Source organism: Colossoma macropomum, unplaced genomic scaffold (genome assembly GCF_904425465.1).
Source record: "Colossoma macropomum unplaced genomic scaffold, Colossoma_macropomum, whole genome shotgun sequence".
NCBI classification, from domain to species: Eukaryota; Metazoa; Chordata; class Actinopteri; order Characiformes; family Serrasalmidae; genus Colossoma; species Colossoma macropomum.
Window position 1 is genome coordinate 39,092,520 of NW_023494792.1, and position 11,772 is coordinate 39,104,291.

The window sequence follows — 11,772 nt, forward strand, 5'->3', positions numbered from 1 at the left end:
CCAACATTAGTCATTAACTTATAAATCTTTCTTCATTCTGATCCAAAGCCTCTGTCAATCTCACTTGTAAGCTTGTACTGTGGTACTTGTATCATTGCATTATCCTGTGCAGACCTGTCCTCAGCTGTGCCTTAGCTTGCTCATTTAGGACACTGGACTTCAGGGATGGGTGCTACTTTTTGTAGTTAAGTACAAATTTTTGTAGCTAATAGCTGTAGCCACTACAGTTTTATGAAGTGTAGCCAATAGCTGTATATAACAGCTGTATATAACAAATTTTTGTGTAGCTATAGCGATAATTTTTGCTACAATTTCTCTACAGGCTTCAGGCAATCCGGGCAAAATCTGAACCACAGAACGCGGACAGTTCGAGCAAACGGTCACGTGCTTAAATGGTACATGAGGCACCAGAATGTACATTACTGCTGCGCCATTTAAGGTGGAATGGGAGAATTCGAACGAGAAGCTGACTTCATGACTTAGTGTTTGACAGTTTCTTGTTGCAGATTAAACGTATCCGGAAACTAGCTGGAGTGATTATAAATGCAATTAAGTCCATTCGTCTCCAAATTATTGATGTTCGTCTTAAATCTTTCTCTTTGCCTTTTCGTTAGCTACGAGCTAGGCGAGATATCTGCGTTGCTATGTGACCAGCAGTCTGCGCGTCAATCTTCAGTGTTAGATGTTGGTGAATTAGCAGTCATGGCCGTAACTAGCTATGAGGACAACGAGGTCCGGACCTCAGTAGTTTCAGAATTTTTTTTTTTAACTTTGCTCCATTCCTGAGATTAAAAAAGATGAAACAGTGGCGTTATGATAAGGCAGTACTCCAATCAGGGGTGCAGACACAGTATCGCTGGCCACCCAATCAAATGGGGACAGAATAGTATGCCTCATTTTTTTTTTTATATGAAATTTGATTTGTTCTCTGTGAGCGCTGGCACTGAACTATGGCCAATCAAAATCCACGTTATTTTCTCAACCCTCCAATCACCGCTTATTAATTGTTGCTGTCCGCAATTACTTCAGTAATCAGTGCCTGTGACATTCATAAGGACTCCGAGCTCCTCAGAAGTTTCTCAGGGTTTTATGAGATTCAAAAAGCGATGAAACGACACAGCGAGCAGTGAGAGGTTCTCAGCTGACCTCAGTACAGCTGTGGCTTGGCCATGGACTGAACTGCCCGCTCTGTTTGTCTCTGTACGAGACCCAGAGTAACTTTGACTTCTTGAGATGTTCAGGTATGCAGCACACATGCTATAAGCTAACACATAACATTGCTATGGCAAAAATGTAGCTAGCTGAGAGTTTATGAGCACAATTAACACATTAAGATTGTAAAATGAAAACACTATCTTATTATTATTTTTTTTTGCTTGGACTGCTTATAATGTTGCTAACCAAATCAGCATGCTTTAGTCTAGCTCCAGTAGCTGCTCAGTTTAGGCTACAGACTCCGTAGTCAGCTACATTAGAGATTAGATGTGAAATTAAAGTTATGTTGTGTAACATACTACAAGCAACGTGAGAAAGTTCACTGTTAACCAGCATATTGAAGGTATAGTATCATGTAGCAAACTTTAAGAAATCAGCAGGTACATTAGACTATATTTTGTCTCATTAATTATATGAGTAGCCGCCTTTCCCTTTAGCTGGGGCTTTGGTACAGACAGCCTTTTATAACAGATGTTTAATGTGTGCTTTTACAATAATCAGTGACTACAGAGATGCAAAAAAGAGACAAGCAAAGATAGAGAGAGAGCTAAATGAAACAAAATCAATTTGAAACTATCGCCTGATTTAATGTATTATTTTAGCTGAATACATAGTTAAATGATTAATTAAACTTAAACAGGGCAATTGAAGGCATATAAGTTTATGGAACATTAATAGCAGTTTATGGAATAACGGAGGAATGAAGAAGGAACAAATGAAAGAAAAAGGTGCATAAAAGTTATGGTTGGTTAAAAAAGGAGCAGTGATTGAATAAAAAAAACAAAAGGAGAAACATATTGTTGCTGTAATACTCCTATTTGGCAGTTATTTTAATCACAATCAGACGTAAGTAACATTTCTGCAAAATGGACCTTACAAAAATTCTGATCCTAGTTACGGCCCTGTTAGCAGTTATACATTAGCTCCAGCATTTAAGACCATTTATTGTTAAAACTGTGTTAGATCGATAAGCAGAGCTTTATTTTACTGCAAAGGATGATTGTTATTTTACCTAAAAATCTAGTTCTGCTGTGGAAAAAGAGCTCAGTAAAAGAGTCGTGTGTTGCTGACCCCTGCCTTAGCTAAAGTGGAAAAAACATTTTTTTAAAAACAGTACTCCGCAGAGCCAGCGTCAATGATAAGAATTTTGAGGCTGAAGAGTTGCTAAAGTTTAAGAAAGGACTCTGAATGTCATGTCTGTACATATCTTGCTGAAATGTTTAAATTAGAGCAGTTTTATTTCAACAGTTGACAATGCTTTGTGCAAAATTGCTTGGTTTGTATTCGGTTATTTTTGCTGATTTCTGTTAGGAAAAACCTGGAATGATTGACTTTACCTTTACTTAATCTATATTTTTGTAGGATATCACACCTTTGGTTGTGTAAGTTGATTGTTGGTTACACTTAAACTTACTTTTTGGTGATTTTTATGTAGCTTTTCAATTGTATGTTTCTTTCTGGCACATGATTAAATGCAGTGTCTTGTTCACACTTTCAGTTCTGCTTGATTGGTGTGTCAGGTGGAGATTCACAAACATTCTGACAATCGAGCTTTGAAAGTAGCTAAAAAGTAGTGCACTACTTTTCAAAAAGTAGCTAAAAAGTAGCCACTACTTTTTCTGGAAAAGTAGCTAAATTGCAGTTAGCTACAAATTTTGGGAAAGTAGCTACAAAGTATCTAACTACAAATTTTTCAGTAGCTATCCCAACCTTGCTGGACTTGGATTTTTAGAAAGCTACTTTGTGACATTTATTTTTCCAGTCAAATCATTCTTTTTTTTTTTTCCTCTCACTACAAAACCTGGTAGACCACCAAAACTGTCACCACCAGATAAACAGTTAACTCGTTTTCATCTTTGATAGATATAAGAAAATCAAGCCCCACTCTTGCTTCAGATCTGAAAGAATCCACAGGTTTTTCTGTCCATCCTTCCACTGTCAGAAAGGATGTGTATCTGTCAAAAAGCTGTTACTGAAAAAAGGAAGTAGACATAAAAAAAAAAAGACAATTTGCATGTAAAACAAAGCCCAGACCTCAACATCACTGAATATGTTTGGACTTAGGCAGAAAACGCAATCAACTTCAAAGACTAAACTTGGGAGGTCTGGAAAAATATCCCTGCAGATTACTTTGAAAAACTTAAAGCAAGTTTCCTGTACTAAGTGTTGCGAAGAGTACTGGTGGCTTCATCCACAGCATACATGTTATATAATAATAATAATAATAATAATAATAGTGAAAAAATCTACAGCATCTTGTTTTTAAAAAACTACAAATAGAAACACATATCTGAACTAAAGTATTCATCACTCTTTATTCCATATGGGATATAATACACCATGTCCACTTTTTACATGAAAGGACATATGAAATGCATACAAAGTTTGTCTTCGTTTACAGTAGTACAGTGATGTTAAAAAATAGTATTGCACAAACATGCTGTCTTTCGACCCCCTGCAATGCAAATATAAAACAGTTTTTTATACATTTAGGATCACAGCAATCTCAGAATTTTAAATAAACGATGCGCTGTAACACAGATTACATAGACAGAAACTTTTTTCTCCTTCCATGTCCATAAATTAAAGGATATAAACTGTAGTCAGCATGCCCTTAGAGTTTGAACCAAAAGCAACACTGCAGTTGCTGTAGCTGTTTTCAGGAAGCTGCCATACCGAGCCTCTAGTCTGAGTCTTTGAGGCTAGCCAAGTGATCCCTCCTGTTGATGAAGACACAGTGGACCGCAGTGGGTCGTGGGCCCCTTGCATCTGCACCTAGAGTGAAGATGAACCTGCAAATGCCTGTGTTGGGGCAGGCTGAGTATACCTGGTTCATCTTCAGCCCCACAGGAAGGCTACAGTGCAGGTCCTCCACCAGGTGGCGCACTGCTACTCGAATATATGCACCATGGCTCACCACTATAGCGTGAACAAGCAGGTCAGCGACTCCATCGTCAGCTAGTCCTGCAACCACAGGTGGTAAGGATTCTGGAAGTGTTGGGATAGAACTGGGACACGCATGTTGAGCAGCATGACAGTGGTTGTCCAGGATTCGCTGGAACAGGGACTTAAGGAACTTCTGGAAGCGGGTCCTCACCTGGATACATGCACACATCCACAAATTGATGACCGCCTTTGCCGTTTCCTTCATCAAACTACTTTCAGTCTCTAAGCTATGTCTGAATGCTTATAGCATAAGGGATTATCATCAGTGTCTTAAGAGAAAACGAATCATTGAAGAGATATTATAAAGCAGAAGGAAACAATTCACTGGCTGAAAAATGAATGGGATAGCTCGTAACACTCGTCCTCACACTGTTACCTTCCGTAAATCCTTTTTACCTTTATTTGCCAAGATATCTGCAATGCCTCTTCTTTATTTTACAAAGATGTATTATTTATTATTTAAGATTTTGAGTATTTTCTGATTAACTTTGTTACACTTTTTGCAAAATTTCATATTCATAAAAGTAAATTTAACAAGAAGTCACCTATTTTTTATTTAAAACAATATCTACATAGTCTTTCTGCCTCAAACAATACTAACACACTAAAGACTCTTAAATTATTTTCTTAGTTTTTACTTGATAGTTAATTATTTGAATCCCTAGCAGTTTTTGCCATTGTTCTCATTGGACATCGTTATGTGCATTTCATTTATACACACACACTGTGTGTGTCTGGAGGAACAGCCCTTCCCTGTTGTAGAGCTATGTGAATGCAGTAGCAACAATAACCTGAAAAAAACACGGGTACATTTTTGAGCCAAACACTACAAACTACTGTAGTTAGGTGATTTTTGTCAGATTTTACTAGGGACTTGTACTAGGGTATTCAAGTGTTCAGTTAAGCAATTGAGGTGCCAGTACTCAAATACTGAAATCACTCTTTGGGTACTCTTTCCTTTTCAACACATAAAAATGGAGAAAATATGGAGGATAACCGCTAACAATTCAATGAAACACCATTTTTCTGTTTTTTGAGGACAGTAAAATGTAACATTATTGCTCATAATTGTGAATAAGGGTGTATATTGTACTGTGACAGTCAATACAAACTAATCATACTAACATGTTGGCACATTGCCCACTCAGGAGAAAATACCTCAAGTCCTCATCAGCATTCAGTGTACTGCTTAGCTGTAGGTTTAACTGAAAACATCTGTAGAGGCAGCCTCCATTTCATCCAATACCAAAGATTTCCCTAGGCTTTTAAAATAATAAAGCATGTTTTCAAAAGCATTCCTCAGCTTGCTGCTAAATTTATGTAATACTGATTTTTTGCCTCTTAATATCAGAGCTGTCACCACGATACGTTAATTTTGGCCAAAGAGCACAAACATGATTTCAAATACGTAGTTGAAATATTAATGTGGCTTTCTGTTTCAGGTTTATAGGTCTTTTGCCATTCAAAGCAAGAGGAGCCTAAACAGGTATGATTGGAATAAATGCCTGGGGCTGTTGCCAAAATAGCCACTGAGTGAAAAGACTTTCCTATAAGGACTTTGTCATCACATTTTGTGTGGTTTCTAACACTTCATGACACTTTTCTAGAAAATGGACAAAGATCTGAAAAAATACATGCTTCAAAATGCCTGCTACTGCTGTTTTTACTATTGTCCATTTTTATATACACCGATCAGCCTTAACATTATGACCACCTCCTTGTTTCTACGGTCATTGCCCATTTTAATCAGCTCCACTTACTATATAGGTGCACTTTGTAGTTCTACAATTACAGACTGTTGTCCATCTGTTTCTCTGATACTTTGTTAGCCCCCTTTTACCCTGTTCTTCAGTGGTCAGGACTCCCATGGACCCTCACAGAGCAGGTACTATTTGGGTGGTGGATCATTCTCAACACAGCAGTAACACTGACGTGGTGGTGGTGTGTTAGTGTGTGTTGTGGTAGTACGAGTGGATCAGACACAACAGTGCTGCTGGAGTTTTTAAACACTCACTGTCCACTCTATTAGACACTCCTACCTTGTCAGTCCACCTTGTACATGTAAAGTCAGAGACGATAGCTCATCTGCTGCTGCACAGTTTGTGTTGGTCATCCTCTAGTCTTTCATCAGTGGTCACAGGATGCTGCCCACAGGACACCGTTGGCTGGATATTTTTGGTTTGTGGACTATTCTCAGTCCAGCAGTGACTCTGTGGTGTTTAAAAACTCCAGCAGTACTGCTGTGTCTGATCCACTCAGACCAGCGCAACACACACTAACACACCACCACCATGTCAGTGTTACTGCAGTGCTGAGAATGATCCACCACCCAAATAGTACCTGCTTTGTGAGGGTCCATGGGGGTCCTGACCACTGAAGAACAGGGTAAAAGGGAGCTAACAAAGTATGCAGAGAAACAGATGGACTACAGTCTGTAACTGTAGAACTACAAAGTGCACCTATATAGTAAGTGGAGCCGATAAAATGGACAATGAGCATAGAAACAAGGAGGTGGTCATAATGTTATACCTGATCAGTGTATTACACTTGGGGTAAGGGGAAAATTGTGTAAATTTTATTTTTTTCCAAACTATCACTTTAAAATAAGAAAAAGTGTTGGGGATGTTAGGGATATTAGCCTTGAGAGGCTGTCAGAATTCCAGTCATGAACATACGTTATTGTGTTTTACATTGTATGATTTTGCTTTAAAATTATATTTTAACATTGTTAGATGTCCACTCACTAGAACCTTGACAAGCATTGAAACAAGCTGCAGACTGAACGGCACTATTATTAAGTTTACCTGTTCAAGTGTTTCTCCACCTGGTGGTGTGAAATCTCTGCAGGCCTGGCCCGCTGCATTGGCCATGTTCTTTAGGTCTTCTTTGGGCCGGCCCTCAGCCACACCGAACCCCTGCCAAATACAGCACACACTGAGAAGAGGCATGGGACTGTCACGTTTAGAAGGGGATCCTGTTCCAAGAACAGATTTTGGGTGAAGGTCACAGTTAGGAGTGAGGAGGTTAGGGATAGGCGAAGGTTAGCTTATGGCCAGGACAGACTACTTGAAACAAATGTCAGTTAAAATGCCAGTACATAAGACAGACAACATCATTCAGCAATCAAGGTCAGTTACTCAGAGATGATGTTTGTTTTTGTCTTGGGTTTCAGCTTCTATTTCAGATCTAATCCACTCTGCAACCCTAAAATCCAAAAAGAACATTTTGGAAAACCTGCAGCGTTTTATATGATCTCTATTCCTGTAGTGCAGAGCAGAAGTGAGAGCTCATAGAGACAGATAGCTTACAGAGAGAAAGATAAAGGATGCTGCTTTGCAGAAGCTCACCCTTTCTCTGAGTAAAGGATCCAGCACCATCTCAACACTAGAAGAGTGGACATTGCTCCTCAGAATTATCTCAGCAGTCTGAGGGGGGAAAAGGAGAAAAGGGAGGCACACATGAACCCAAGATCACATAGGTCTCATCAACATCCTTAGACTTAGACGTCTGTCCTAGAATCATTTTAGTCATCCCATCAGAAACAGAAATGTTGAAGTTTGTAGACTCGACCTCCCCTACAGCTCACTGCACTGTATTGTACTGTATTACTGCACTACTCATATCTGCACCAACAATTACTGTACAAGTTTACTCTGCATATTTTTACATATGCTCCTCCCACAGGACACACTACCTCAAAGGACATACTACCTCATTGTATGCTCTCCACTCACTCTGTATATATGTATATTACATTTATACTTGCATATCTATGTATTATTTTTAACCACTATACCCTCCTTCTGCACTTTATATGTAAATAATACTGCATTTTGCACTTCTGGTTAGATGCTAAGTGCATTTCATTGGCTCTGACCTGTACTCTGCATGACAAGTTGTTGAATCTAATCTAATCTAATCTAATCTAAGAAGGTTCCATTCTACTGGCACTGATTTCCATGGATATTATGTGCTGTATGTGTGCAACTACAAGCCTGTGTCAGTAACGGGTGCACCTTAAGGTAGCTAAATTTACTAATTAGATGGGGTATCTTTTAGATGTAATTTGTACTGGACCAAAGTAAAGGACTGTCTGAGACTAAAAGTACTCTGTAAGGCATAGAGCACAAACAATTACCTGCATGGCTCTCTGCAGATTGCTAACAAAAGCATTGGTAAAGCGAATATCTCGGAGGTAGTGTCCTGCTGCTTCCGCCTGCCGCACTCCCACTTCTGAAAGGGGGGTGTCAATACCTTGACCTGCAGACATACAAGTGGACATGAAACATCACTCACATCCTTGCAGCTGGTAAAAAGAAATACTTCTAATGAATTTTTGTTCATATTGTTCTTACCCTGCAGCAGTTTATCCTTATTGTACTGTGTTTCACCACTGAAAAGAAAAAAAATCATAATCTTAGACAAACAGCCTTCAGCAGTTTGCCAGCAGGTATCCAGCTAATTTGTATACTGAGGAGCATCAAAACATTTCATATATGTTACGCACTTAACTCAAGCATTATGCTTGGGGGAGGGGAAGTACAGCTGGGCACATTTTATATATATTTGTGCCCAGCTGTACTTAACATCGTAGACAACGTGACTCCTGGTTCCTAGCACCACCATTCTAAACAAATCCACGCAAGTTTGTCTACAGTGGACCATTTCACATCAAACCACTCTCAATGACTGATTTACGTAGAAATAAAAAAGAGTAATTCCCCTTTTACTTATTTCAGTGAGACTGAATGGTATACAGCGGTAAGTCAGGGTTGGACAGACAAAGTTATAACACACACACACAGAGTGGTCACAGTGCTGCTTGTCCCTCACTGGACAGTGACAATGACACGACATTTGAAAGGAAAACACGGGTTGCCTCGGCTAAAACGCATGCAGGGATCCAGCGTGACAAAACGGCCACTTACTGTCTGACGAGTGTTAAACCAAACGTGATCATAATAAAACTAGAGCGGCGGCGGCGGAGCTAAACGACCGTCCGACTCTTCCTGGTTCATGTGGCAGAGTGCCGCAGCTCGCTGACGTCATCTAGCGGATTTCCCGGGCTTCTAGTGAATCGCCCGCCATCGTGTGGTGAAATAATAGTCTCTCACGTGGAAATAAAATGGCTAAAGGGGATATTTCTGAGTTTAGATGTAAGATAATGCACGGGGGAGAGAAAAATAAAAGGAAAATATGTGAAAAACAGGAGTTCAAAAATCATTGAAAGCTGCGGGCTCCTAACAACTGTGGCCACCAAACCTGCCAACATCAGATAAACATACTTAAAGTTTTCATCTCTAAGAAAAACTCCAGGTCCACTCTTGCAAATCCTTCCACTGTGAGAAGACAACTCAGCACTGTAGGTCTGAAAGAATGTGAAGTTGTAAATAACTCACGTTGTAATCTGTATGGATGACTGCCGTATTCTAAACATGATAACAGCATAAAAAGCACATGTATGTATTTTAGTCTCATTGTAAGCTTCTGTACAGCAGCAGACAGCGTATCAGACTGTTCAGGTCAAGGTTTCTCAGCCCTGGTCCCGGAGGCCCGCCGTCCTGCACATTTAGTGTTTTTCCTGCTTCAACACTGCCACTTTAACTCAATAATGAGCTAACTGGTTGGATCAGGTGTGCTGGGAGCAGAGAAACACTGTTTTAGTGGCCCAGATGTGTTCAGTATGGTCCCTTAATTTAGAAACGCCCACCAGTGTCGAGCAGAGATCCGGTGCGGCAGAAACCGGCAGAGCTTTTTTATTGACACTGAAAAAAGTAATGATTTTCATTTAATCGCTGTTTTGACTGGAAATTCAATAAATGAAATGGTCTATGACTTTTGCACAGTGCTGCATTTGTAATATTTACATGTACATTAGTCGTTAGCAGACACTCTTATCTAGAGTGACTTACAGGGGCAGAGCCAGGAGTGGCCAGTGCCACCGTCCCGTTAAGCTTGGCCACGCCTCTGGCCACCCCAATTAAACAAAGTGAGTCTGCCCCTTTTGAATAGCGCCCTTTTTGGTGAGTTTTAAATGCTTAATATGCCGCTGTGCAAAACCTGTGTCAACCTAAAATTGTCCCCGGAAGGAAGTACAAGTTGGTTGCGTCCGTCCCGTCAAATGACTTCCAAATAGCAACCTGATCCACAGAGTGCATCCGACTCCGGCCTGATCGCGCTCATTCCAGAACTGTTTTTGCTTGTAGTTGACGTCACACGACAGCGTCAGCGCCGACTTCAAAACACTCAGGCTGCGTCCCAAACCCAAAATTACAGCACTAAAGAGACTGTAAAGAAATAGTGCACCACTATTAATCCATACTATCCAGTAGTGCAGCGCGTGGTTACGTTTCACCGATCGCGAGTCTGTGAGATATGGCAAATGTAATCACATTTACATTATATAACGGGTTTATTCGTGAACGTGTTTTTTTTAGACAGTTTACATATGATCCCATGTGAAATGCAGGTGATTTTTCTGAGTGAGTCGAAGCTTGATATATTTAAATAGCTGCTTGTGTTTTACGTGAACAAAATACCTAGATTAAGTACAGTGGATTAAAAATAAATATACCAGCATTTTAATTTATTATCAATACAGGAATATTGTAGCAAAATAATGAAAAGATATCAAATTTATATCTCACTGTTTTAAGATGTAGGAAATGAGTGTCGGAACGGCAATGCAATTTCAGCTGTTCACCGCTAGATGACGGCATTACAGCGTGAGTGAATGAGGGACGTACAGTTACTGAGGTGTACAATAGTACTTCAATAATAATACTAATACTACCACTACCGATACTACTACTACTACTACTACTACTACTACTACTACTACTACTAATAATAATAATGATAATAATAATAAAGTGCAACAAAAGTTTTCTGTATTACACACAGTCACACGAAAAGCGTTTTGGTTTAAATTTATTGAACAGAGAAAATGTGGAATAAGCTTACTGAGGTACATACTCAGGTTTGAAGTACATACTCAGGTTTATAGTTGGAGTTTAAAAAAAAACACACACAAACTGGTTTCACACATATCTCTGTTTCTCGAATCTTTTCTTTGGTGTAAATTGCACCACATTGGTGTAGTTAATCTTTGCAATAAATTCAGGTAAGAAAACAAACAAAACAACAAATATATATTTGTAATATATTGCCCCTGTCTCACATTTAGCACCTGGGGTGGACTGAAATGTGGACAGTCCTCATGGCTAGGTGTGTATTTTCAGTGATGGTTGTGTAAAAAGCCCTCTTGTCAGTGGAGAGCAAACCAAGGAGGGAGCAAGGTGTGACACCCACCGACCACTGAACAGCAAAGGAACTCTACAACATGCCTCTGCTTCTTCTTCCTTCTCCAAACCGCCTGCTTGAGCTCCCTGATAAACAAATGAGGTGAGGTATTGAAGCAGCAAGCATCCATGTTTGTGTTACAGACCTTGCAAAAGAGCAATGCATAGGAAAAACGTAACAGCAACAGCTGGAAAGAGAACAGACAAATGAACAGCTGGAAAGAAAATAGCATTTATACTAGCTACATGATGCACATGCCAGCAGATCTGCTTCATTTTCAAACCCTAACAGGCTAAGAAACAAAAACTA

General features: G+C 39.6%; 1 protein-coding gene across 1 annotated transcript; it reads right to left on the reverse strand.

The window, feature by feature from the left end:
* Positions 1-3,511: 3,511 nt before the first annotated feature.
* On the reverse strand, positions 3,512-9,230 carry tigarb (TP53 induced glycolysis regulatory phosphatase b). The gene is made up of 6 exons (XM_036577138.1): positions 9,090-9,230; positions 8,517-8,554; positions 8,300-8,421; positions 7,509-7,586; positions 6,966-7,076; positions 3,512-4,312 (listed from the first exon to the last, which is right to left on the reverse strand). Exons 1-6 carry the CDS (start codon positions 9,119-9,121, stop codon positions 3,899-3,901), a joined length of 795 nt encoding a protein of 264 aa, XP_036433031.1. The 5' UTR covers positions 9,122-9,230; the 3' UTR covers positions 3,512-3,898.
* Positions 9,231-11,772: the final 2,542 nt, after the last annotated feature.

Bases quoted from the DNA above. Each gene is read 5' to 3' on its own strand.
- tigarb (XM_036577138.1), bottom strand. From the start codon at position 9,121: ATGATCACGTTTGGTTTAACACTCGTCAGACA. The intron at 8,555-9,089 runs GTAAGTGGCCGT...TTTTCTTTTCAG, and splicing joins GGTTTAACACTCGTCAGACA to TGGTGAAACACAGTACAATA. The intron at 7,077-7,508 runs GTGAGCTTCTGC...TGTATTTGGCAG, and splicing joins ATCCTTTACTCAGAGAAAGG to GGGTTCGGTGTGGCTGAGGG.